Source organism: Micropterus dolomieu, linkage group LG09 (assembly GCF_021292245.1).
Source record: "Micropterus dolomieu isolate WLL.071019.BEF.003 ecotype Adirondacks linkage group LG09, ASM2129224v1, whole genome shotgun sequence".
NCBI lineage: Eukaryota > Metazoa > Chordata > Actinopteri > Centrarchiformes > Centrarchidae > Micropterus > Micropterus dolomieu.
This window is the reverse complement of record NC_060158.1, coordinates 17,093,993-17,121,174: the sequence shown is the minus strand read 5'-3', so window position 1 is coordinate 17,121,174 and position 27,182 is coordinate 17,093,993. Positions and strand designations below refer to the sequence as shown.

General features: G+C 40.8%; 4 protein-coding genes across 7 annotated transcripts in view; 1 reads left to right on the top strand and 3 right to left on the bottom strand.

Moving 5' to 3' along the window:
* nkain1 (sodium/potassium transporting ATPase interacting 1) overlaps nucleotides 1-1,267 on the bottom strand; it is a 9,061-nt gene extending 7,794 nt beyond the window's left edge. Inside the window, exons 1-2 of one of the 4 annotated variants that reach the window (XM_046059278.1) lie at nucleotides 934-1,267; nucleotides 223-615 (exon numbers count right to left, since the gene is read on the bottom strand). In XM_046059278.1, coding sequence (XP_045915234.1) covers nucleotides 223-276 — 54 coding nt within the window. In that variant the 5' untranslated portion in view covers nucleotides 277-615; nucleotides 934-1,267. Of the gene's footprint in view, nucleotides 1-222; nucleotides 902-933 lie in introns of those variants that run through there. The other 3 variants (XM_046059280.1, XM_046059281.1, XM_046059279.1) reach the window with 3 other exon arrangements.
* A 1,241-nt stretch (nucleotides 1,268-2,508) lies between these two features.
* On the bottom strand, nucleotides 2,509-11,427 carry snrnp40 (small nuclear ribonucleoprotein 40 (U5)). The gene is made up of 10 exons (XM_046059276.1): nucleotides 11,178-11,427; nucleotides 10,551-10,680; nucleotides 10,342-10,435; nucleotides 8,673-8,838; nucleotides 8,303-8,425; nucleotides 4,610-4,730; nucleotides 4,415-4,497; nucleotides 4,014-4,075; nucleotides 3,112-3,215; nucleotides 2,509-2,825 (listed from the first exon to the last, which is right to left on the bottom strand). The coding sequence occupies exons 1-10, from the start codon at nucleotides 11,286-11,288 to the stop codon at nucleotides 2,776-2,778; spliced, it is 1,044 nt and encodes a 347-aa protein (XP_045915232.1). The 5' UTR covers nucleotides 11,289-11,427; the 3' UTR covers nucleotides 2,509-2,775.
* A 25-nt stretch (nucleotides 11,428-11,452) lies between these two features.
* On the top strand, nucleotides 11,453-18,548 carry zcchc17 (zinc finger, CCHC domain containing 17). Its single transcript, XM_046059277.1, has 7 exons — nucleotides 11,453-11,545; nucleotides 13,141-13,319; nucleotides 14,602-14,702; nucleotides 14,789-14,880; nucleotides 14,964-15,064; nucleotides 15,197-15,336; nucleotides 15,653-18,548. Exons 2-7 carry the CDS (start codon nucleotides 13,181-13,183, stop codon nucleotides 15,821-15,823), a joined length of 744 nt encoding a protein of 247 aa, XP_045915233.1. The 5' UTR covers nucleotides 11,453-11,545; nucleotides 13,141-13,180; the 3' UTR covers nucleotides 15,824-18,548.
* A 3,405-nt stretch (nucleotides 18,549-21,953) lies between these two features.
* On the bottom strand, nucleotides 21,954-25,365 carry fabp3 (fatty acid binding protein 3, muscle and heart). Its single transcript, XM_046058285.1, has 4 exons — nucleotides 25,164-25,365; nucleotides 23,431-23,603; nucleotides 22,514-22,615; nucleotides 21,954-22,406 (listed from the first exon to the last, which is right to left on the bottom strand). The coding sequence occupies exons 1-4, from the start codon at nucleotides 25,234-25,236 to the stop codon at nucleotides 22,353-22,355; spliced, it is 402 nt and encodes a 133-aa protein (XP_045914241.1). The 5' UTR covers nucleotides 25,237-25,365; the 3' UTR covers nucleotides 21,954-22,352.
* Nucleotides 25,366-27,182: the final 1,817 nt, after the last annotated feature.

The window sequence follows — 27,182 nt, the reverse complement described above, 5'->3', positions numbered from 1 at the left end:
CCCCCCCCCCCCCCCCCCCCCCCCCCCCCCCATAGCTCCTTCAAAGACACACACTCCCTTGCCTGTAATGTGGCATGGCACCCCAGCAGCTGTCTTAGTGTGACTGTGTGGAGAGGCTGGACAAATATGCCCTGTTACAATTTGCGTGTCAGTAGCACGCTGCCTTTATGATGAGTGCGCACACACAAACACATACATACATACATGCGCACACACACTCACCAACTGCAGTGAACATATCACCAGCAGCGTGCATCTTCCGTCGCACTTCCCCATCTTGGAGGGCTCAGGACGCGGCTTGGAGCCGCGGAGGCTCCGGGGGAATGACGGGTCCCCGGTCAGATCCAGACTGCCTGGCCGTCTCAGCTCACACCATTCCTGGGTGAATAGACCTGCCCAAGGCCGCCGCCGCCTCCTCCCTTAACGCTGGTCTGGCGCTTCCACTCACACCGAGTGATCCATCTTGGCTGCTGGTTTTGTCCGTAAATACCAATCACGGGTGGTTTTCAGCAAGGAGAGAAGGAGGAAGAGGCAGGAGAGGGGGGGGGGACGACCACTTCACGCCGGCCTGCTGCGGTCCGACTACCACCGACAACCGTATCACCTCGGCCACACCTTCCGGAGAGGGGACACACAAAGGCACAAAGAGAGACAGAAAGCTGTCATAATCTGCCCCGGGCTGCAGACAGAAATGAGCATCATATGATACCGAATCACACGGGGAGGCGGGGAGGAGGGGACCGACCCCGCAGTGTTACTACGGCTAACGTTTGGCTAACGATACAAGCAATCCGCTACGGACACAAAGCAGCCCGTTGTGACTCGCGGTTTTCTAGGAACTGTAGAGTCCTCGCCCCCCTCCTCCAATCCCCGGTACTCTTCTCCTGTAACTGTTCAGGGGAATAAGTCGAATTAACGGGCACATCTGCTCACCAGTACCGGGGTCCGGGCTCCGTCTCGCAGCGTCTTTTGTCAACAATCGGTGCCGGGGCGGGCGCAGGAGGAGCCGAGGGGGGTGGGGGCTCTCAGTCACCGCGACCCCCTCGAGGAGGAGCTGCATGGATTCTGCAGACCCGCGTGCGTGCGCGCGGCCGAGCAGCAGCCCAGCTAGGCGTTCGAAAGGAGCACAAAAGAAACGGGGGCTCGCGGTGGCGGTGGAGGAGGAGGAGGTTCAGACAGCCGAAAATAATCAAGTCTGTGATCGCCTCCCACTTCCTCCCGAGTGTGGACAAGAACCGGGGAGGGAGCACCGACACGCGACCCTGCCGCTCGGCTCCTCAGCCTGCAGTCATTCGGAGCGGACAAAAACACAATTAAGAGCCTTGTTTAATCACAGCTACTCACCAAGAGCAGTGTGACGGAGCAACAAAGTGAGCTTCACACAAGTTGAGTCTGCTATCGCTGATGTAGAGGCAGATAATGACCGCTGTGGCGGTTATCGCGAGGCCGGAAGAAAATCAATAGTAAAACCATTAAGTGTAATATCTGGTTTACAACAATCAATCTTACATAGTTACACACAATAAATATAGTGACCAAACAGTTAAAGCATGTACACTATCAGTCTGTGTTTTGTATAATATTATTCACAATGGACTATAATTGTTTCTAGTCTATTATGCATTTTCTATTTCTCCTATTGTATTCTATTTTAACTTGTTGGTCCCTTTCCTCGTGTTTGTAAACGTATTTCTACACCTTATGAAAAGGACTTGAATTGTCTGTGTCTAAAAGGTGCTAAATATGCCTTGCCTCCCTAGAGGAACACTAAAAAAATATTTAATTATTATAGATGAAGTGACCCATTATCAAACATCTGCGGTCACAGGCCAGTGATTCTATAGTGCTAATTAACTGACCTGATTCATTTATGGCCACAGACTAACCTCCATAAACCCCTAACTCATACCAAAATAGAGAAACACAACACACCAATAATAAAATGTCTAGCATTTTTTAAAAGTAGTACTATAAGTTAAAAGCACTAGAGCGTTTGAAAAGTACTCATTCTTAACATGGTCCTTTCTTTCAGTGATAAATTATCAGTTCAGTTTGTGTATTTACTATCGCACAAGAGGACAGTCTTTTTGCAGAAAGATAGAAAACAATAATTACATAATTAAACAAAAAGACAATTTAGGATATAAGAAGTGTATATAAGTTGTATACACCATAAACATCCTGTCCACATTTAAAAATATGAAACTCCCATAGAAAATACAGCCTGTCGTCCTATCTTACATAATGCCTCGGTTTTCGATAAAAGCTCAACTTCTTGTCAATATTAATGTGTTAACATGTAAGAAATACTCCATATACTGGTGCTTAATTTAAACTCAAAGTAACTAGTTAAGACCACTGTGAAATAAATATAGTGGAGTCAGAGGGACAATGTTTTCTTTGAATGTGGATGAATGATATAAAATAACTTGTGTGACTTGTGTGGATAAAACCAGCAGCATGTAACACTATTATAAACACACAATGACAAAGGAATCTAACCAACTCTTTTTTTTATAGAATACTGAAGTTTATTAAAAAGAAACAAATCAGGATAAAAAAAACAATCGTGGAGGTTGTTGTGACTGAGCATAATAAACTTCAAACATACGTCCTGAGGTTGTTCTGTGACAAGCTAAAGCACATGAAATTACAGAGACTCCTAGCCCACCATCGAACACCACCCATACCACTTCTAGAGCAGGACCCTCGCTTGCAGGGCACGCACACACACTCACACTCATCAAGTTTCCACACACAAACACACACCCTTCCCTACTGAATTTCTCCCATGTAGAGCCGTTTATCACTGGCGCCAGACAGCACTGTGAAGAGGGACAAACAGAAAAAGATGATTAAACTCTTACGGTTAGTCAGAAGCCTCAGGTGAAATAACCAGTAATGTCAAATGAAATCTGACAGACAGAAAATAAGAGTGTTGGGTGACGACTCTTATTGCGCTTATTTCTGGCAAAACCACATCTGAAAACGATCTTCCCTCCAGATCCCCACGGCTCTCTGCTCGAACGGTCCTCAAGTCTTTAAATATCTCTATAATAATCTTCTAATATGTATTACAGCTCTGGAGTCTGACTCAGTTGTTTAACTCACCTATAGGCTCCTCTGGGTGAAAGGCCACTTCGTTGACAGAGCCAGCGTGGCCCGGCAGCTTGTACAGGATTCTGCGTGATGTGGTGTCCCAGATATACACAAATCTAAAAAAAACACAGAGGAGTAAATAGCCGTGGCGTGGGATAATGCAAAGTAGAAGACTGAAGGATTACAGAATTTTTGTGACGATACATTTTGTACAGGGTATTTATTTCAGGTTATGCTGTTGTCTGTGGATTGAGATAGAAAATATGTTTTTTTTTATGTTTAAAGTAGGGCTTATACAGTCTATGGCTGAAACGAATGGTTATTTTCTTTGTCGATTAATCGATCAGTTTGGTCTAAAAAATGTCAGAAAACTGTCAATCAGTGTTTCCCAAAGCCCAAGATGACTTCCTCAAACAACCCAAACATCTTCACATTACTATCATAGAGGAGTAATGAAATTCTCCTTTAAGAAGCTGGAATCAAATAATATTTCTTAAAAAAAATTACTAAAAACAATCAAAGTAGTTGACCATTAATGTAATAACTGACAACTAATTGATTATATGATTTATCGTTGCAGCCCTAAATTTTCGGATGGATATTACTTTAGAAAGATGGACCTATGTAATAATGTGCTGTTTGTAAGTCAGGACACAATTGTGTTATCTGGACATACACATTTCTATTTTGTATTTACACTTTTTCACTTTTGTAGAACTTGTTTTTCTAAATCGTTTTTTATTATTAAGTGCCAATATGCCAAAGTCTACGACTGGATCCCTTCTTTAAATAACATTTTTTAATGTTTGATCTTCAATCACAGCAACAAAATGAATTTTCCCAAAACTACATAAATCTTTAGCTTATATGTGTACATTAGCACGTAAGCGTGTGTGTGTTTCGTTGCCTCTCACCTGTCAGCTGAACCTGCAGCTATCTTACTGCCGTCAGTAGACCAGGAGCACCGCAGCAAATTCTGACAGACAGGAACAGATGTTTAGAAACTGACACAACCGCTCTTCGTGTGAGCTACTGTTACAGTAATAAGATGAACTTTTCTTTATTAGAAATGACAGCAGAGAGTGATGGGATAGGCAGGACAGGATGAAAGGCAAGGTCATGCAACCCTTGGTCGACAACAGGCGTAAACACCACTAGCAGGACTGCAGCTGTTAGTCACTTAGGGACAAAGTTACAGACAATGTCAGTTCACATGGACCGTGTCACTGCCATTTATTGCGTAGTAAGAGTGCTGTATGTTCAAGCAGACCACATAATCCGTCATCAACCACAGAGATATTATTATTTATCTTACCTTTTCAAAGTTGTGAACATTGCCCTGGAAAATCTTCACACATCTCTCCTTGGGTGCAAACGGCCGAACATCCCAAATACGCACTACACAGAGACACAGACGAAAGCAATATAAAGGATTCAGCCATAGAAAATTCAATGTTATGACCTGAGAAACTTTATAATACTGTAATAAATACACACACAAACACCCTACCTGTGTTGTCCATAGAGTTTGAGAGAAGGTAGGATCCCTCAGAGCTCAGGCTGAGTCCAGTTACAGAGTCACCATGGCCGTGCATATTGTAGATTAGCTTGTTCTGCCTCAGGTCCCACACCTGCTCGACACAAAGAAACAGCTATGACACGGTTTATGCAAAAAGGCATACAGTATATAGGCCTATATGTAAAGAATAAGCTTGAGCTCATAGGTCATTGACAGATATTAGCAATAGCCACAGGCCGAAAGCCAGATTTCATGATAGCCATTGGAACCTGCAACAGGGTCTGCAAGGATAACAAGGTTACAGAATGAGGCACAAAAAACCTGTGTAATTCTTGAACATCATTATAAAAGATGAGTGAAGAGTGAGGAGGATGTAGCAGCGAATTAACCGCTTAGCATCACCTGAGGGAAGCAGTTCCACAGCACACAGAAAATGTTTCACCACCTTACTTTACTCACACTCAAATGAAAAATGGGTCTGTGGGTTTAGGACGACCTAATTTTGAATGCGATACACAGCATCCTTAAATGACTGAACTCATCACTGTTTAATATCTGCAGCAATCCATGTAATCTGTAACAAAAGCTACCAGCACTAATATGGTGTTCTTAATGATCTAATTGGTCTTTAATCTTACTGTGATACTTCAAAAACATAATTACTTCTACGGCCATAACTGTGGTACTTTGTTTGTGTGGGTGTGTCAGTGGATTAGAGGAGGGTATATTATTTATTCAGTGAGGACGGGTAATTAGGGGAAAAACTATCAGTTAGGGAGGGAGAACATAGAAAAGCAAACACAGCACCGTGAGATTACAATTTACAGCTTTGACCAAAATAAATGTCCTCCTTTTGACAATCAAGTTAAATTTGATTGGATTGTTGTGTCCACACAATACTGTAAGCTGTACTTGGTACTTTTCTGACTTTGTAGCTCAGCCAGGCACACTAGTCCCGATATATTCCCATCTAAACCAGGGGTATTTTAGACTGCACGTGGATGAAATGTAAAAGCTTTGTAATTTCTTGCACCACGCAGGCCATGCCATCTCGCACATCTGTGTGTGTCTCTACTGCCGAATGAATGAATAAAAAGAAGATGAGAAGGTTTTCCATGATTAGGGCTTGACATTAACACCAGCCAACCCCCCAAATGCGGGTGGATGCGGTCACTGCCACTAGCCACTTTGGCGTGTTGAAAAATAGTAGTCAAAATGCAACTGAAATAAACAAATTGCAATTTGACACTACAACTCCAATGAGTACTACCTGCACATAGGGTTTGGTTGGTCCATTCGTGAAGCCTATCATGACCGACAACACTGTAAACAAGTTGGCGCTGTGGAGATTAAACTAGCGAACTGGCCGCCGGACTGAGGGCTGTTTTAGTCTGCTGTTAATTATCAACTTGACCAGCGGCAGCAAGCTTTTTTTAATAGCAGGAGAAACCACACAACAGGCGCGTCTCACTCTCTCCTGCAGTGCCGCCGCTCGAGGTGTGCCAAATATGACATCCAGACTTTTGTCAAACAACAATAGGCCTAGAGAAGTTGAATATGTCACAGGGCAGCCACAGTCCCTCAGACCTGTAGACCCAGCCTCCCTTCTTGTTTTAACCTGATGGTATGATGTCTGTCTTCACACACGACTGGTTGCATGCGCACACACACATCAACACAGCGTTCAATCAGTGCGTGAGTGTGCGTCGAAAAAATGCACAGGAGATCGAGAGAAAGAGAAAAAGCAGAGCTGAGGCAGAGAAAATCCAAAAAGAGCCATTAAATGCTGTAAAATTACAGATATCTTCATGATTAAGGGAAATGGTGGTGTTTAAAAAAAGAAAATAAACTACTAGCAGGGCTGCCCTTATATCACATCATATCGTCATATCACAACTAGGCTACCTTTCCAGAGTTGATTCTATGTTTTATTATAGCCTCAAGTACTCATACCATAGGAAAGCAGAAGATGCATTTGTATGGGAATAATCTGGAAAATAAAGACCCATGTACTCATTTCAGGTGGAAGTATCTCCAGTTACTCAGAGCTACCAGAGCTTCATGATAATAAACATAAATCCAGTCAGAGCTCTGAGGAAATGCAAATGCAAAACAAACAATCCAAAAGTGCACAAAAATTATATAGGCCTACATAAGGTTTTAATCCTGTTGCCTTAATTGTGGATTTTTTCTTAAAAAGAATTTGTTATTCTTTGCTTGTTTCTAATGCAGATCATTTTCTACTCTGTATTACAGTATTTACAGCCGTTATAAATAAACAGTGTTTCTGAAAATAAATAAGTCCTTATCTTTTACACCCATGAACTTTCATTATATAAAATAAGAAGCTATTCTTTTGTGTTTATCTTAATAGACTACATGTTTTCAAAAAAAGGTGCTTTACACACAACCTTATCAGAGCTAATGATAATATTAGTACATTTTAGCACACCACAGTCAGCTTTGATAATATAAAACGTAATTTTCCAACAACAAAAATGTGGCTAGTGAAAATGATGTGTGGCTAGTAACTTTGGAAAAACACTAGCCACATTGGCTAGCGAGCAAAAAAGTTAATGTCAAGCCCTGGCCATGATCAATATTTGCCAGTAGAGCTGGACAATAAACTCAATATTTTGAGGTACTAGCAATAGCAGTTAATGAACGCCCCCCAAGTGTTTTCAAAAAATGCTGCAAAGAAATTACGATTGTCAATTTATAGATAGAGATAACCTTACAAAATTATTGTGATATGGATTTTTTGGTCCCCATCCCAATTTTGCCAACAACGATATGTGTTTGTATTAACTCAGATCTGATCATGATATCTTTTATACCATTTTTCCATTACCAGTACCAGCTCAACTCACCTCGACCGTCCTACGTTTTCCTTTGTAGATAGTACCCCTCAATGTAGCTGGTCGTAATAGCGCCGCCACACACAACTGCTGCGACGTAATGTTCAATGCAACACTCACACCAGTGACCCACATACAGCTTTCTTTTTATTTAAGTTAAAATGTTTCAACATTACTCAGACTGTAAAGACAGATAAGCGGTATGAAAACCTTCCAGCTGTGTTTTCCTCTGCCGTTGTTGCTGCAGCGGTCTGTGTGACGGCGGGACCAGAGGGCTCTGTAAGCGGGCGGCTGGCCGGCCTCACACACTACTCCCGCGGGTTGCCGCAGGCTTCCCACGCCGTCACTTGCGGAGCTTCTCAACTCCGAAAACTTTCAAGAACATTTTTGTTCCGCCATCACTTCTTGTAAAACTGTCAATATTCTAAATCTACACAGATGATTTCTCACCTCAAAACTTCTCAGAAGTGGATTTAGTGATAAAATAACATATGAAAATTGTAAAATATAAAACTTTCTGTTGCTGGCGCGCGCAATGATGATGCAGTGAATAGTGACAATTCTCTCTGACCAATCAGTAGTCTGCTGTGTTTTCACGTTACATTTTAGTATAGCCTCAGCTCGCTTGGAACCTCGACGGAGGTGGTACGAAAAAAAGTACCTGGTAACAGGTACAACATTTCCACAATGGAAACCCAGAAAAAGGCGAGTAGAGTCAAGGCGAGTCGAGCTGGTACCATGCAGTGGCAAAGGGGCTTTGCATGCATTTTCATATTATTATGACAGTGTTATTTCAAGGTTTACTGTGTATGCTGGAGCTCGGTACCTTGATATCATTGTCGATGCCTCCTGACAGGATCTGATCACTGGTGTCATTAAATGTTGCAGCCAGCACCTGGTAGGTGTTCTGGAAAGTGTGGATCGCACCTTTCTTACGAATGTCCCACAGCTACCACACAAAGAGAAAGTATAAATAAAAAAAATAAACAAAAGCCTGATCATCAGACCAATCATTGAACTTTGAGATGCATTAGTAACAATCACTTTCCATAACATAGTCTATCACTGAGACAAGTGAGTGTGGTAAATCTCCAACTGAACCTTATGATCTCAGTTAAAAACTCTAATTAAATATTATCCAATATCTACACAGGTCAAAGAATTTAATTAAACTAATCGGCAGTAGGATATCTGACCTTGACTGTCCCATCATCGCTACCGGTGCAGACGAGCTGGGGCCCTCGGCGGGCTGGGTAGCAGGTGTTAACGAAGGAGGTGTGGCCCTTCAGACGCTTGATCCTCTCACCTGTTTCACTGTCCCACACACCTACAGTCTTGTCGGTGCTCGCCGAAAACAGCATGCTGGAATACACAGCAAGAAAACACAGTTGCTGAAACCTTTGCTAGATACATTTATTAACCTGCTGTATTAACCTGTGAATTAAGAAGCATGAGTTTCACATGTCTCTTGCACATTATCTCAGCTTTCAACAAAAAGGAAACGTGTGTTGCTCTCCTTCAATTACAGAAACTCAAATTACCATTCGTGTTTGCTTAGTAGTTGGGTTAGAATAAAAAAGGAGAGAGACTAGGACCACACTCTACTTTGAGTTATTATTCTATTATATTCATATTTCCACACAGATGTTTTGGGCGGGATGCCCTCCTTTTGTGTGTATTCTGGCAATTTCAGTCAATATACACAGGTGGGGTTTATTATAGGTGACTATAACCAGAACAACAAGTACATCCCAATGGGGGGAGAAACACAGAAACACAACACAAATTATACTTCATGAGAAACAAGCAAAAAAAAATCTCCTCATTCATCCCATTGGGAATAAGGGTATCAAGGAAGTGTATCCAACACGCCTCCCTTTGGAGAAGGAGTCTGTCCCTATTACAACCTCTCTGTGGCATCTTCACTGTCTCAATGCCCATTTAATGTAGTTCTCTCAAACTGTGTTACTATTAAAATGCCTATCCTCCAATGATTTATCATCATGATTATGAATAGAACCTTTCATTTTGGTTTCCAACATAATACAAATGACATGGGCATTTTAACATGTAAAGAGCATATTGAGTGTTACATGTGATTCTGTCCCTAAGCTCGGTGACAACACCAGACTTCGTATGGGTGAATTCATTAGCCTTAATCACAGAATCACAGTGTATGTGTATGAATGTGCATTTCTGTTTCTGACAGCAGAGGCACCTTAGCCTCTGACTCTGTGTATTAATTTGCGTATGAATGGGATGAATATAATGTAGTCTAAAAACACTTTGTGTGGTCAGAAACACTAGACAGGTGCTATACAACCACAGACCATTTACCATTTAGGTAATCTGGAAGACCTCTTGTAAAAAATATCTAGGCTATAGTGACATGATCTTGCAATTTGAGAGTCACTATTCAATATGTGCCCATGTCTACTCACTACTTGTTTTCTCTAAGATAAAAGACTATAGGTGGGTACAAATGCAAGGCCTTGAGAAGAGGTATTTCTAGAACTAAGTAAATTAGCTGATGGTTGTCAAATAATTCATCCCATACTCCCTTGTTTTGGACCAATATAAGTCATGGAAAGCTGATAACGGTACAAACCTTTATTAAACTAAAGCTGATAATGTTTACAGCTAATTTAAGTAGGTTTTATTTTGACAACTGTCATTCAAAAAGTTCCAGGGGTTGTGTGTTGCTATAAGTAACTATTATGTAACTGTTGCATGCATATAAACGATTACAAGTTGCTGACTCACAACTTCAAGTTTATGCTATTCGTTTTGTTAATATAGCTTATTTTGAATGTTTGTCCATCACAGTATAGCTTCAACATTTCACTTATCAATGACCGTTTTTACCTGCCATCTGTGTTGTAGTGCAGCTCCATCACTGCTCCACTGTGGCCCTTCAGAGTGGCATAATTATCACAATCTCCATACACGTTCCACATCACTGCAGCAAAGGAACACAGTGTACAGAGAGTGATTCACAGTAACTGGGAGTATGAATACGTTTTAACAAGGATGTGTGAACTGCGGGATTTGAACTAGTTCAATTAATATCTTACATATGAGCCTGTCAAATCCTGAGGAGGCCAGCGTAGCTCCATTGGGGTGAAACTTGCAGCAGTACACCTCACCCTCGTGGCCAGACAGCAGCATAATGGGAGCCTGCAGGCTGGAGCTCCGTGGGGGACCCTATGGGATACACATCAAATGTCAAATATAGTGGCTGTCTGACTCTGAGGCTATGGCTGGGTGAACTGTTAAATAGATATATTATCACAGAATAACAACAAGATATTCTTTCAGTATTAGAGCCAACCAGCCCAATATTAGTTTACCTATGTTTATCACAGTGGACTGCATGATAACAGGAAATCAAACAGGGCTTATCATTTTAAGGTGGCATATTTTTAAGAATTGCAGCAATTTGATTCTGAACTTAAACACATCGCAGTATTTTCTGCTTTTGGGGTAATGCATTGCTATTTACTTTTCCTGCGTATCTGTTTTGCTGGCAACAAAGCACCGTCTGGGAACCTAAAAACATTTTCTAGTCCAGTTAGTCCACTTAAGAACATAATGTGTTAATGTGCAGCTGTTAATGGTGGTGCATATATTTTGGTCGCCTTTAACAAGTTGCTATGAGTACTTTTCTAGTCCTTAGTATATAACGTTAGTACTCTCCGTACCATGGCCACGAGTTGCTGAGACTGAGCCGCTGCCACCAGATCCGTCCTGGGCCGCTTCACGGCCGTAGGAACCACCGCCATGTCCGCCGCTCTCTTCTTGGGTTCAATCATCCCGAGTTAGTCAACGAGAAACAGCAAAGTATTGAATTATAATGCTATAATTTACGAAATGAATGGACGTCTTTGGCGGAGGGACGTCGAGCGACGAAGCACCAACGAAGAACAGAGAAGGAGTACTTCCGCTCTGGCTTTGAGGTGTGTGATTGGCCGAGGCTCGCAGCGACTGCGATGATAGGTTACGTGACTTGTTGTTAAACTCAGTTGCCCCGGATGTAAAACTGAAGAAAGCAGCTTTGCTAAAACGAAAGGTAATACTATGTTTATATATTTTTCTTCTTAATTTGAGCTATGTTGTGTACAGTCTATCATTTTATAGATTTATATTTATACTTCACACATGGGCCAATAATCCAGTTTGTGTGTTACGAGTTAACCAGGTTAGCAAGGTGTAGCTAACGTTAGCCTCACTGCTACCATTCACACTAAGTTCCTCTGTTACAGCAGATGTAAAGTTAAGTTAACCTACTGCACACATTTTGTACTCTCTGAATCTCGTACAAATCAAGTAACAGGAACCGGCTCTATTATATCCCCATATGAGAGGAGTCCTCTCGTATAGGAAGCTGCATCTGAGCAAGGGAAATACTGCGCAGGAGAGGACAGATTTAAGTACTTTGCCTTAAAAGTGATTCTAATGCAGAAAATATGCATTCAATTGTGTTAAACCACATACAATTAAATATTTTTTTTATTTAAACTAAACAAACTCTTCTTCTTGTGAATTGTTCCTCTGTAGTCACTATATCTACCCTTTTTATATTTTATTTAAACATACACAACAAAAACAGACAAAACAAAAACATTAATAAATAAAATTACAAGAAGAAAATCAGCTAAAAGTCATTGTGCAGGGGCATTGTACAAAATAATCTTTTTTTTGTTTTTTATTTTGTCAACTATCAATACTACTACAATATATGTTTAATTCATAATGCTAAAGATCCTTTTTTAAACTAGGATACAGTTGTTTATGTTTAATAATTTCTAAATATTACAGGTAGGGCTTGGCTATATGGCCAAAAATGTTTGATCATTTGATATTGATAATTATTAGGAAAAATGTCAAATCATTATTTCTTTTAAGTTTAAAGGCAGATTTTTGCTCCTGGGTAAAAGTTGAAGAAACCAGATGGTTAATTTTGGTTTTAAATTATTCTTTGTGATCACAACATGACAAACATTTGGACAGTGGTTCACGTAACAAACATGAGGTACAACATTCAAAACAGTTATGATTAAATCTTAAATATGCACGAGTAAAATTAAGTAAAATCTTTGTTCAGTCCCTGCTAATTTGTTCGTAATTCAAAATAATAAAATCAAACATTTATAGGACATTTTTTATATTGTTATTGAGGTAAAATTTTATCGCCGTAATTATCATTTATTGCCCTCCCCTAGCTACAGATGCCTGATTTGGTTATGAAGACCAAATACAGTGTGCCCATTACATTGCTTGAATTACGCACCATATTTAATGCCATTCCTCTTGGTATGATTCAGCTTCTAAGAGGTTATTGTGAAACTGCCTCTTTTTACTCCCAACTTTGTTAGTTCAGTTAAATTAGGAGGACTACTTGGGCAGATGCACTGAAGTCTCCACTATACCAAATAAATGTTTTAATATAAACAAGGTTAAAGAAGTTTCTTATAAACTCGTTTATAGAATGTACCCTCTTAAAATTTAAACTTAAAGTAGACACAGATGCTTTGTGTGTTTTCTGTAACTACTACCCCTCACCTACAGGATATTCTGTGGACAAAACAACCTTAAGTTTCAAAATTCTCTGAAATTTTTATGATGCTACAAATATTTAAATATATTTCATTATCAATCTTCTAGATCCACTCATTAATACCTGTGGTCCACGTACACTGTGACAATGTCTGACAGCGATGGCCAAGCACAGGAGCCAGCTGGACTGGATGGTTTGCCACCATTGTTCAGCATCGCCAAGGGAGAGGTGGTCTCTCTGCAGACATACGGAGCCTTTGTCAGACTGCCAGGGTACAAGAAGGAAGGTTGGTTAAAAAAAAAATGAAGCTCATTTGTCAGTATAGACTTTTATTTCAATTTTAATTATTCAGAAGGAATACGGTCACAAATGCAATTTGAGATAAATTAATCACTGTAATATGTAGAAATAGTGCAGTAAATGAAGGCAAATACAGAAGAGTAAGTAGCAGAGATAATAATAGTTAGAAAACCTCATTAGGAAAATATTGTACAGCTCTCAATATGTGAAAACAATTAAACCTACAGTAACAAAGACAATAAGAAAAAGCAAAAACAGACAAATATGCAGTGGCAGAAAGATGCTAAGTCAACACCTGCATCCACTGCCAAGTAAAACCACTGTGTCAGAGATGGGACTTAGGCCAGAACCAAAAGCAATGCAGAGTGAGTGCAGAGGATGCAGGAGCCAAGAGGCAGCCCTCTCTCATCCAAATTGCAGTGTCTCTGTCGGCCTATGACGGTGCTGTCTCAGCCAGGATGGAAAGAGACCACATGATGCAGCTAGAGTAGGATTTCAACATTCCTCAGAATTCCATCTCTGATTGCAATGAGAGGTTGGTGTGTTATGTGCTGTTGTAGAGGATTAAATATAACAGTGCAAACCTGTGTTTTTATATGTTGAAATATTTTTATATGATTGCACAATCACTGATAAGATTCATTTTCAACCCACTTTGAGTTATTTTCCAGTCACTATGACTAAAAAGAAGATATGATGTGCATGCAGAGACGCATAGGAGGGTTAGGGCAGGGTTGTTAAGAAGTGGAACAGATTGATGATGTCTGAGAGATATATTTACACATGGGTTCATTTTTTGATGATGATTCGTTGTGGCACAATTGTCCTCGAGCTGTCAAACTGAACGCCAGCTTCTCATTTTCACCACTGGAGGGCGAGCTGAGCAAAGTTTACTGCAATAAATTCAGCACCCAGACCATGGTTTACAAATCCTGAGAAAATAATTTTATATTTATATTTTTCAAAAAAACCCCATTGATTTTAATTAAGTCAGACCATGTTTAAATTGTGAGTCAGTGAAGGATGTAATGTGAAAATGTGCATTTAGTTAATGTAACTAATCCTAGTTAATATTCTGGCAACAGCATTTTGTGTGTCTTAAAGATTTCTAATGGTCAGAAAAATCTCTAAGTCTTGATGAAATGAAGGCATATATTTCATCGTCAGCAAAACCAAGACATATTTGTGTGTCAATCCTTTGAAGGTAACTTCTGCTCAGCTGCTATTTGTTCAATCAATGTCTCTACATTTTTCCCTGACACATACAGGCCTGGTGCATGTGAGCGAGATGTCAGCCACACGGGTTGAGAATGCCTCAGAGATTGTCGATGTGGGGGAACAGGTGTGGATTAAAGTCATTGGGAGAGAGGTAACAACACACACACACACACAAACATACCGTGCCGTGTCAGTGAGGTGAGCAGGATGACTGCAGCTCTGTCCCCTGTCTCTCAGATTCGGGATGACAAGGTCAAGTTGTCCTTCTCAATGAAAGCTGTCAATCAGGGAACAGGGCGGGACTTGGACCCAAACAACGTTATGGCAGAGTAAGAGCTTACTTTTATCTTGTCAAATGTGTATGTGTCCATGGACAGGTGTGTGTTATTATCGTCTGTGTGTGTGATTGTAGGCAGGATGCCCGGCGACGTAAGCAGTTTAGAGATCATACAGGCAACAGGATCACACTGGAGGCCGTACTCAACACAACATGCTCAAAGTGCGGCTGTAAGGGTACGACAACAACGCGACCGTAACCACATATCATATCCTAAAATAACAAAACATAGAGTCTGCATTTGTTTCCTGCAACTTCTATACTGGGAAATTTGTGCAGGCATTTTAAAAAATCTTTATTCTTTTCAGGACACTTTACAAAGGACTGTTTCTCTGCACCGGGCTTGCAGTACGCCCTTTTGCCTGAAGACGACGATGAAGAGCCAAAGCAGCAGACCTCTACAGTTGCACCACAGCAGGACTCAGACAAAAAGAAGAAGAAAAAGAAGGTGAATGTTTGACTGTTAATGTCCCACATGGCTCTCGCTTTGTGTCTCTGGGTTGTGATTCATCCGATGCAACGACCCGCTCCTCTCAGTATGACAATGCATGTCTGTGGCTGCTTTCACTGAGAGATACAATGCAGCTTTATGAGAACTGTCCAAAAGTGTTGTTTGAAAGAATACAGTATAGTTTTGTGCGGATATAATGAAAAAGAATTGTTTAGGGTGTAGCTGCTTTATCTGTATTTCTGCATTGTCATAGTTCAGTTTCCTTTTTATTGTCACACAGAACGGTTTCTCTTCTTTTATGTTTATCCTCTAGGAGAAGAAAATGAAGAAGAAGAGGAAGAGGGAGAGGAAGGAGTCTGAGAGCGACAGCAGCAGCAGCAGTGGCGAATGCAAGTCCAAGAGTAGGCGCCGTGACCACACTCCCGACAGTGGGGACAAAAAGAAGAAGAAACACAAGAAACATAGATCTCACAAACACAGCTGACAACACCACACAGCTGAAACACACATCTACACTCACACACATTACAGCTATCAGACAGACGCAAAAGGGGAAGTGGGTAGCAACAGGCAGAGTGACAGACTTCCAGCAGTGTATCTTTTAATAATCAATCCCAACAAAACACTTATTATAGAAACCCTCATCCATTTAATTTAAGGAAAGTTTCGCTTACTGTCTCTATGATTGGAAGCACATTAAGACCTCCGATAAAGTTAAAAAGATGGAAATGCGAATTAAAAAATATTGTCCTTGTCCTGAAGTAACCTCTGGCTCAGCCACACTGGGAGGAGTTTACACATCATATGTAACCCGATTTGTTTAAGCAATATGGCAGAAAGTGGACGGCTATCCGGTTACACATACTCTTTGAAATCCATTAAGCAGATGTGAAGACAGTAAAGCTTGGGAGGGTGGGGGGGCTGACATAAAAATTCTTTCATCATGCAGAGAAAACCACACACACACACTCTTTCATTTCGTAGTAAAACCTTGTGTTAATAAATTTCCTTGATACAAAGGAAGTAGTAAAGACGCAAACAGGACGTGTAATGCAGCATACGTGGGCGTGACAGGAACCTCAAGCGTGATATCCTGAGGTTGTCCTCCGCTTATTGTGGGTGTACTGTACATGCATACAAGTCTTGCCACCAGGGGACTGCTCACTCTAGACACTACCGTCTTCCTGCATGCCAGCTGTTAGCTCCATTAAAGATGTTTTTATTTGTAAAAGTGTAAAAAAAAAAAAAATAAGCCTCTTGGTGTCTTTGTTCTTGGACCTTGAACTCAAATGTGTGTGCGTTAGGGGACCACTGAAATTCTCAGGTTGCATCTGTCTAATATGACCCTGTAGTCATATTAAGTTAACATTTTCAAATTTGGTAAAGTGTCTAAAGGCCATGACTGAGGGATTTACGCAATGTAATTATTACATTGGGTCATCATGTCCCATGAGGTCAAAAGCTGCACAAACTGGACAGAGTCGCTTTTAGTTTTTTTTTAAGATAACCCCTTGTCAGCATCTTGTTTGACCTTGTGTCCAAGTTCCCAAAGAAATAGACCGTTTCCAGCTGCAGTGGTTTGACATGACTCTAATGCACTCCCTTGGTAAATACTCCAGTTCAATGCTCAGTCTCCCTCTCTTGTTTGCACCAGACAGATGTACAAGAATATGGCCATTTAGTGTGATCCCGAGTGTGCATGAACAAAACTGAGTTTGTGCTGCATTATTGCAAGGTATTTGAATACAACGGCAGCAGTCAGTCAACAGAAATAGTTCAAAAGTAGAATCTGCATACTTTTTCAACTTGTATTTATTACAGTATTTCATTTTGAGGGTTTTCCCCCTATAGAGGATATCTTTGAAACTTTTCTTCTTCCATAACCAATATTATGTATCTTTGTATTTTGTGTTGAAGGATCTGATAAAAAGCCCCTTAAAGAACTACAGACCAAAGAAACCATGCTGTATAAACAGCCAAGCTAGCAGCTCTTTGAGGCTGTGCTAAATGCTAATGCTAATATAGCAACATGACTGAGACCACCATCCACAAAGCCCTGTCACTACCATTGCTACAAATCCTAGGTAAAAGTCCCACTTTCTACGTTTTTTTCCTAAAGCTTTCCACTGCACAGTTTGGGAAACTCTATCTGCTGATGAATTCTGTGAGATGTGTTTGAAAGCTCTGGAAAAACTTTCAGTTAAGATTTTATTATTACTATTTTTATCTTCATTGCTTTCTAAGTTCAAGTATGAACTTTCAGACTCAATTTAACAGAGGTTGCTTGTTGCATGTGTGTCTTTATACTGGAAGCCTCTGTTTGCTTTGCCTACATGTATTTGCCCATTTTTTTAATTTATTCAAATACTTTTTCGTATCTTGTGAATGAATAGGATGTTTGTATATGTAATGTCATAGTTTTTGCACCTCCCTGTAAAACAGATTGTTAATATTTGTATCTGTTTAGATTTTTGGTATTTTAAATGAACTGCTCCCAACCTTTCAGATGGCCACTATTACCAGGGATGGGCAAAAATACATCAAAATGTATTTTTAAAAATATACCAAATACCCGATAAACTACAAAATACAGCAGCCACATCACATATAAAAAATAAACTACTGTATTTTTGTAATACTAAAAATACTTTTCCATGGTACCATGAAATCATTTTGCAAACCTTCTATCAGCCTATTTGTTCTCTCCCTTCACCCAAACACTGACTCATTAGATTAAGTGGACAGTGTTTGAGAGCAACAGCTTTTCTCTGCCTAATGATTCATGCAATAAATCTGACATATGCAACCAGTTAACAGATCAAATATTCACATATCCCTGTGATTGCCCAGATGAAGGTTAGTTTTAAAGTAACTAACAGTTTAATGTTTAACGAACAGTTTGCTCAACTCTGAAATGCTTTATTTTTTTTTTTTCCGTGCACAACTGATGAAAACTACTACATAGGCTGGAAGAAGCAAAGTGGACACATTTGCGTTTTTCAGTGGCTGATATTTAGAGAGCAGGGCAGTTGAGGGCAGATATATAATGCTGATATCAAAACGAACAAAAGTCATGTACAATCTAATACAGATGGTTATCTTAGCAAGTGTTATAGATGGAATTTTTACTGTGGCAGCGCATGTGAATCCATACACAGACATGTATGAAAAGATAAATAAATTTATAAATAATAAATCCTGGAATTGTATGTTTTCTGGCTTGGTTGTTTTGTTTCTTTTCCAGTAAGGTGAGGCAAGTTTATTTGTATAGCACATTTCAACATCAAGGCAAAGGGCTTTACATAAATCATAAAAGCAACATAGGGCAATAAAAAAAGACATTTAAATACAATTTAAAAAGAGATTAATGCAAAGAAAAAGATAACAGGAAAGTAAAAGTACAGGTAAGATGTTAATCAAAAAGTCTAAAACTTTGCTCTCACAAATATAGATTTGAAATAGCTGGATATATGACAGAAGAAGGCTATACTCATACTCTCTATTTTTACATTGTGAATGGTTCATCCTCATGTAACCATTTCAGTTCAAGGTAACTTTAGGAGGTGGTGGAAGAACGTGGTCTGCTTCGTCCTGCGCCCTTTCACCCCTTCACCCTGTCTCTAGTTGGCAGCCAGTTGCTACCACATGACACCAATCTACTGCAGGAGGGAGTGATCCGAATTTAGAAAGCACACAGGCACTCCTATGTACAAATACATGGCACAAACAGTCACCTACCAGCTTGAAAAAAATTCCTTGCCATGGCAAATATACACACTTGTACACACACTAACCTTGGATCACCCTGGGGCACTTTCAGGCACACCCAGAAAGTTCAGCTCTGCATGCATTACCCTCAAAGATATTTGCTCATTGCAGTGTTTTTAAACTTCAGGGTTCCAGTTGACTAAACTTTGTGTTAAGTGAGGAATCTTTCTGTACTTTGTGTGAACCCTATCTTAACCCTGTAAAGCCTAATGTTGCCCAGATTTTGTGTAGGAGGCCTCTGAAGTAGAAATTTCAGGGGTGATTGTTTATTTAGCCCCATAACATGTTCATTCTTTCATATTTTTTATTAATATTTATTTATTTATTAAAAAAACAGGATACGATTGTATTTACAAATCGGAATTTCGTCTTAGCCCCAGTGTTCACCCAAGTTTGTTTGCAATGATATTCCTACAGACAGTTGTTTTCCTCTAAAAAGCAAGCAAGATCATTACACTTGGCAGTGTATCCTTTCTTGCAGTGTCTGCAGCGTCATCTCTTCGTCTTCACTGGGAAATGTGCGATTAGTTCCTTGCATACATCCAGTGTGGAGTGTACCGAGGACCTCTGGACTGTGATATCATGCTTAATGCCGCTGAATCCCCCCTCAAAATGAATCTATCGGCCAGTAGCCTCCCACCTGCAGGCATTTCTCTCTGGATGAATCAAGCCACAGTCTGAGTTTCCAGAATGTGTCTTTCTGTCCCGTCTCCCCGACACTGTCAAGTTGTTTGCAAAGTGTAATGATGTTAACAGTGATTGGATTCGTCTGTCCCCGAGTAGCCTACTGACTCCAGTAATTTGCATTAGGCCCATCTACAGGTGTCAGTTTCCTTTAAAAAGCAGTGCTGTGCATGAATCATCAAACTCCTGGAAGCACTCCAGTGTTTTGTGGAGGAAAACAGCATTATCGATGACTTTCGGACCAAAAGTATTGGCATTGATAAAATCCTCGTTCCGCCAGCGATATCTCTCACGGGGCATGGTGTGGGTGTGTGTGTGTGTGTTTGTTTGTTTGTTTGTATGTTTGGAGCTCGACGTACACGTAATCATTGTTGGGCAAGCTACTTGGAAAATGTAGTGAGCTAAGCTACTAGCTACTCTACATTAAATGAAGCTTCATTACACAGAAGCTACCCCCCCAGTGAATTGTAGCAAAGCTAAGCTACAGGAACGTGGCAAAAGTAGCATAGTTACATCTAAGTTTATATTGAACTAACTTCCTTCCACAGTAGCTATAGAGTACAGACTAAAAACCTGCTCCAGTGTGTGTGCGAGAGAGAGCTAATTCAGACACACAGAAACTCTCCTACTTAATGCCATATCATTGCAGCTAAATATATTTTCTCATGCAACAAACAGAGAATCATTGTTGTTTGTATAAAGTAACTTAATTATCACTTTATTAATTAATTATATATTTTTTATTGTTTATATATGTGAATTTGTGCTCTGGCAACACTGCAATTTAAACATTCATGGCAATGGGCGAGAAAGAGAGAGAGAGAAAGACAGATCTCATCTCATGGAAAGAAATTTCTGCCACTACCTATCAAAGTTTGCTCCTCACCAGAGGAAAAGGTGTCCAGGCTGGACCCTGATACTTCTCACAAGAGGTGTTACAATAACTATCACAATAGAAAGTAAACTCAATCGCGTGTCTTTACTCCACTGCAGCAAAGTCGCAGACAGCAGCCCAAGGATTAGTACGTGATGTCACCGTCACATGGAAGCGCTTCTGCCGGTGGGACACCGGCTGCACATACAGGTCCGTGTGGCGGTGGCGTCACTTACTGATCCTTCAGAAATGCTTGAGAAAATGTAGCCTGTGTGGAAGCTACCGCGCTACTCGGCCAATAAAAGAACTTAGTTACTGAAAAGCTATTGGATTCAGAAAATAGCGACGCTGCCACCAAGCTATTGAGAAATGTTAAACTAGTAACGCAACGCTACTGCCCAACACTGCACGTAATCAGCGGCTGCGTGGACAGCGGGTTGTTGGATTTCATCTGCATCTTCATCTGCCGCTTTGTGACTCTGATTTCATCTCAAAATCACTCTCTCCATTTTGGATGGCAACAGTCACATCGTGCACACTGTAGAGAAGACCTCTCTGCTGGTTGCATACTGAAATGTAAAAGTAGCCAAATATGTATATGACTATTAGCCTATACTGTAGTGGATAACCTGAATGCATAGATCGAGTGGTGGACCAGGTGTTCAGAGTGGAGAGCTTTTATATGCAAATGAACCCTAATCCTACACATTCCACTTAATCCACACAATGCTGTCTAGCTACCCCATTGTGCTCTCTATTTATCATACTAAAAGGAATAAATGCATGCCCCAAGGACACTTACATCCCCCACATTCCTGAGCATTGTCACCTGTTTCTGCCCAATGTAAAGCAGCTATTTCGGCTGCAACACATTCAGAACTTGGTTATAGTGAATCACCAAATACATTATATTTCTGTTAGTATATTTTTCCATGTGAGAAGTGCAATGACCAACACCCTCAGCAGATATGTAGAATTGCAACAGACCCGTAACAAGCCCAAATTTAATGAACGTATTCCTTAATAACTAAATATCAAAAGGTTTTAGTCATTGTATTAACGACACAAAAAAACTTAAGGCATTGTACTAACTTGAATCTTGACAAATTCAGTCCAGCAAAACAAAGAGATGAGCTGGAAGGAAAGTTTGCAGGTTGTGCGAGTTCATGGCCAGTTGACCGGACCTTATGAACATTAGATATATATTTTTAGGATAGCTACAAGTGATGTATGTAACATCTGTTGGCCTTACAGTGTTAACAAAAAAAACACAAGCAAACACAGGAAATTCATTGTTTTGCCAGTTTGCCCAACAGTGTAGACATTTTATTTTTAAGTTCTCAGTTGGCAAACTTTCAAATTCAAACACTTTTCCAGGTTTATCAAATGAACCATGCATAATACATTTTGTAAAAGAATAAAATGTCAGACCTTGAAATTTTAGAGAAAGAAAACGACAACAAATCATTGGAATTTATTCAGTGTTTCTTACAGTAAGGAACAACAGTATAAAGAGAAGGACAGTGAGAAAGGGAAAGTCAGTTAGCAGAAACTTTAACACTGAGCGTACAGTATGATGGGACATTGGATGGAATCTGCAGCAGCCATAGGAGGGGCTGTTAAGTAGGTTTGTGGTGCAGGGCTTTAGACGATGCAGGTAGATGGTGCGGGGTCTTAGTGACGAGGTTTACTCTGCCTTCTCGTAGTAACGCGTGCAAACGACCTCTCCGAGCGTAAGTGTCTGTGATGGAGAGAGAAAGACGGTGAAAATACAACCAACGCGCGCACACACACACACACACACACACAGATGCGACGAATATGTACATGTTTTGTGTGAGCACTGACCAGTGTGAGAGCCTTGTCTTTGACTTCCCTGACCAGACTGGTCTCTTTGCCATCCCACCTCTGTATGTGCACCATCTTCCCATCTTCTATTGTTACAATAGACTACAGCCAACAGAGAGACAAACAGGGGGTTCATAACATACAAGGTCATATTAATGTTCTCACAAATAAATTATGATGTACTTGATTTGCTTGAGTGTTTATATTTTATGCTACTTCTATATGCTAAAGCTGAACTTTGTTAACTCCACGGCATTTATTTGACAGCTATAGTTAGCATACCTTGCAGATTAAGTTTCACATGTAAACCATATGATGCTTGAAACCTATTAAATATGATGCATTTTGAAAAATAAAACTACCAAACACTATATAAAGTAGATAAAATCAGCTCAAACAAGCTAGAGCAGAAAAATAATACTTATAAAGCTAACCTATGTAACTTTAGCTGCACAGCAGACATCTGTTGTTGTAAGTAAAGTAACAAATAATTAATGATAAAACGTATAACAATAGTAGTAGTAGTAGTTGTAAAGTCAATAAACTGATTCAGTGATGTCAGTTGTAGCCCAAAGCAACTACAGTTTGCTAACATTAGCAAACCATAAGCTCCTGGTCATACCAGACCAAGCCAGGCTTTAGTAACTACACCTCTGATTATGTTAAATTGATTAAGAGTGTGCTTTATTGCTTGTAAATTTAGCTTTTTATGTGCAAGAGGAAGATTGTGTTAATGTCTTTTAAAATGCACAGTATCACTTTAAAGCATCTGTAATAATGATTTAATAATATGATCTGTAATAACTGTTTATCTTTCTCTGACGCTCACTTACACTTAATCAAAGATTAAACTTTGATTAAGTGTTGGTCTTCCTCACTGATTTCCCGTCTAATCAACCTGGCCTTTGACCTCTCACCTTAACCTTCCTATCATCGGCAGTGGTCTCGTCGAACTCCTCTCCCAGTTTGAAGGACAACTCTGTGTTCTTAAGGGTGCTCTGGGTCTTCACTGTCACTGTGTCACCGTCCACCGAGATAATAGTTGTGGGCTTGGTCATGTTGCCCACCTTACGCGTGGCAAAGCCCACACCTGCGGAAAACAAAGACACATGGGTTAATGTAATGTGTTGGATAGTGTTGCCTTGATACGTGCAAAAAAATAAATAAGACTAAGAGCCCACATGACAGTAGATTTACTACAATTCATCCCAAGAGAGACGTTAAGATCTGCATCAAATTTCATGGCAAGCAAGTCGAGACATTTTGCTCTGAACCAAAATTGTCAGCCTCATGGTGGCACTAGAGGAAAAGTCAAGGGATTTCTCCTCAAACTAAGGACCAACCAACCATCCCACCCCAACGCTGAATAGTCTGATTCATTTATCCAGTAAATATCTCCGTATTACCAGGGTGAGGATATTTTGAGCAAAGAGTAAAGCAGTAGCAATGTACTTGGCCTTTAGGTCTCCTTCAACTGACACACTCTCTAATCTCTATTTGTCTACTGTCCAAACCTGCAGCATTATCTTCAAACACGACAGAGTCCTATTGACCTGCTGCCTGTCTGGGCTTGTATGTGTGTGTGTGTGTGTGTGTGTGTGTGTGTGTGTGTGTGTGTGTGTGTGTGTGTGTGTGTGTGTGAGTGATAAAGACAGTTTATTAATTGGGTGAAAGTAACTCATACCCTTTGCTACCAAAGTAGACATCAAAAAGTTAGGCTGACAATCCAGTTCATCAAAAGCAATAACTGCTACTCCAATCAACCACAATCAAAACAAACAAAAAGTTACTCTGTACGTGTGTGTTTCTGTGTGTGCGCAGACTCCCGATTGTTCAAGAGAATATTGAGGTTAGAGATTGAAGGGTCTCTTGTCTCTGTTGTGACCAGAGCAGACAGATCGATTAATAAGGCTCCAAGGTCGCTGGGGATGAATCTCTCTCACACTCCCTCACTCACAAAGGCAAATAGTTTAGTGTCATTCTTTATGGCTGTAAAACTCCAACCACCTGCCCCCATCACACACACACACTCAGCTATGTGTGAGATATTTTGAGGCTCACTTCATCTGCACATTCTCCCAGTCCCATTAGGCACTGGGACCGTCTTATTATTCAACTCCTCCCATAGCCTCAGACAATGAAGAGCTTTCAGCGAAGGTCACCCACATTATCCCCAAGTGTGTGTGTGTGTATCCCAGCTTGCCATTCAGAGGTTCTCACAGTGGGGTTGATTTTTTTTTGTCCCCACTAAAAGAGAGCCCCTCCCTCGTTTCTAGCACTTAGGCCATGCGGTCAACCACTCTTCCTCATTTTCTCCCCCCTCTGGTTCTCCTGATTTCCCTCTTTCAATATTCTCTTTCACTTTCCAACTTTAATTCTTCCACCACTTCTATTTTTTCATTCTCCATCTTGGTCGCTCCTTCATTTCAAATTTCATTTCACCTAGTCATTGTCTCCCCTCATCTTTTGTTCCTTTTCCTGCTGCTTAAACTGTTTAAACACAAACACACCTTAAAGCGTCTATCTTTCCTCAGCCCCATTTTCACATGTGCTCACATGCAGCACTGGCCTCGCTGCATCTTCTCCTGTTACACACGCATGCGCACACACGCTCATATGCATATGCTGCACACGCATAACACACACTTACCCAGCTCCTTCATGTATTCATCAAATTTCTGGCTCTCCTTGAGGTTCCATGTGCCAACGAAAGCCTCGACCATGTTTGCAGCAGTGTGGAGGAATGAGGGTGTGAAAGACTGTGTGAGGGTGTGTACAGCAGCGAAGCTAGGAAGCGTCAGAATGAGCGCACAGGGAGAGAGACCGAGAGAGTGTAGTCAGCACCACAGACTGAGCTGCAAGCCTACTGGCTGGATTCATGCCGGCTGTTCATGATGTCATCAGGCTGTGCGCGCTCAGCAGGGGAGGAGGGGAGGGGGGGGGGGGGGGGGGGGGGGGAGGGATGGAGTCGTGTAGAGAAAGAGAGGCAGAGTCAGTGTGTGAGATAAACGTGTTTTTGCAAGAATGGCTACCATGCAAATTAAGTATTTGAATGTGAATTTTTTTCTAAATGATTTGTTTGCATCAGTTTGTTTTGTCTCTAAAGTATTTTATGTAGTAGTGTAATTTGGTTGTATAGCATAGTACAGTGGACAGGTATGTTGTTTCTTACCCACATTGCAAGCCTTGTACAACATGACTGTGGCAATACTGTATTTGTACTTATTTATCTACATGGCAGCAAAGAAAATTTGAATTTGAACATTTGAGAAAGAGTAAGAGAGGGAGGATCAGAAAAAGCAACGGGGCCACTGTAAAGAAGCCCAAGCCGAAGAGAATAAAAGGCAGAGTAAAAAAAGTGGAGGGATTGCACCTGTGACAGCACAACGACAAACAGTCTATTGGGACGGGAGTGGGGGTGGATGATTTTTTGCAGGGGGCAGGTTGAAGTTTGAAAAGAATGTCATGATGATCCTCTGCCCCTCTTTTTGCCTCACTACTTTTCCATATGGTGATCCCTTGTCCTCGTGTTTTTCCACATGCTTTTGTGCTTGTTTGACTTCAACTGACCTCAGTCTGGCTTGCAAGAGCACAGAGGGTGACGCATACCGTGTGCGTGTCTGTGTGTTGTGCTCGCACATGCACGCTCACACGTGATGGCAGATTGAGCTGTAGTCATGAGTGTCAAGATAAGGATGTTGGAAGTTTATACTAGTGCTTATTTTGCACACTCAGAGAAAATACTTTAGAAGGACATTACATTAATCCTCTGTGCCATAAACCACAAGTGATTAAAAACACACAGATGTGTCACTACAACACATTCTCACTCACATATGGACGCTTGGTCATCATGGTTTGGCTTAAAATAACAACGTTACTTATGTGTCTTCACATATGTAAGTAAAGTAACGTTACTTGGGTAACCTACACAGCTTACATAACCAACACAACTTAAATAAAAACAGTCAATGTTGAGTCTTTGTTTCACACGAGAAACCAACACCAGGCTCCTGGGTCAAAGTTTGGTTTCAGGCCCACTCCACCCCAACCGCCTCCTTGCGCAGACTTTATAGGTAAATATCCTATATCTTCCTTCAAGAGTGGGTCGCGACAGGGCTTCCCTCAGTGCGTTGAACTATGACGCTAAGGGGTTCCCTAGTGCGTTGCAAACTGACAGCAACGGGTCTTGATCCTGATCCTGCATCCTGTTACCGCCTGGCAACAAAAAGGGAGGACTCACACAGATAATAGAAAGAAAAATGGTTTATTTAACTCAAACTAACAAACAACATAACTAAGTTGATGGCGTTGGTAGATATGAGGAACATCAGTCATGTCTGAAGTGTGTGGATGAGTGAAAATGAAGTGTATTGCATGTTGGTAGGTGCAGCAAATTAAACAAAGGAACAAAGCAGAGAGAGAGACTGACTCCCAGAAAGGCAGCCCTTTTATGCCCTCTAGAAAGCCCAACCCAGATGGGCAGGTACATGCATTGGACCCTCCCAGCTCCACCTATAAGCCACACCCAGACTCTGCAAAACATAGAAGACACACAGGCAGGCAGACTAGGGGAAGTCGTCACAGTCTATATGTGACGACTTGGTCACACTGTTGCACTGGGTGAAATTTGCACTGTATTTGGAGTCAAACCCCATCCTGATGCAGT

Excerpts from the sequence above, each read along its gene's own strand:
- zcchc17 (XM_046059277.1), top strand. The coding sequence starts at position 13,181 with ATGTCTGACAGCGATGGCCAAGCACAGGAGCCAGCTGGACTGGATGGT. Across the intron at positions 14,703-14,788 it reads TTAAAGTCATTGGGAGAGAG|ATTCGGGATGACAAGGTCAA; the intron begins GTAACAACACAC and ends CCTGTCTCTCAG. Across the intron at positions 14,881-14,963 it reads CCAAACAACGTTATGGCAGA|GCAGGATGCCCGGCGACGTA; the intron begins GTAAGAGCTTAC and ends GTGTGATTGTAG.
- fabp3 (XM_046058285.1), bottom strand. The coding sequence starts at position 25,236 with ATGGTCGAGGCTTTCGTTGGCACATGGAACCTCAAGGAGAGCCAGAAA. Across the intron at positions 23,604-25,163 it reads TGAATACATGAAGGAGCTGG|GTGTGGGCTTTGCCACGCGT; the intron begins GTAAGTGTGTGT and ends TGTTTTCCGCAG. Across the intron at positions 22,616-23,430 it reads CCGATGATAGGAAGGTTAAG|TCTATTGTAACAATAGAAGA; the intron begins GTGAGAGGTCAA and ends TGTTGGCTGTAG.
- snrnp40 (XM_046059276.1), bottom strand. The coding sequence starts at position 11,288 with ATGATTGAACCCAAGAAGAGAGCGGCGGACATGGCGGTGGTTCCTACG. Across the intron at positions 4,731-8,302 it reads GCATCGACAATGATATCAAG|GTGTGGGACCTGAGGCAGAA; the intron begins GTACCGAGCTCC and ends TGTGTCGAGCAG. Across the intron at positions 3,216-4,013 it reads GCTGCAGGTTCAGCTGACAG|ATTTGTGTATATCTGGGACA; the intron begins GTGAGAGGCAAC and ends TGTTTTTTTTAG.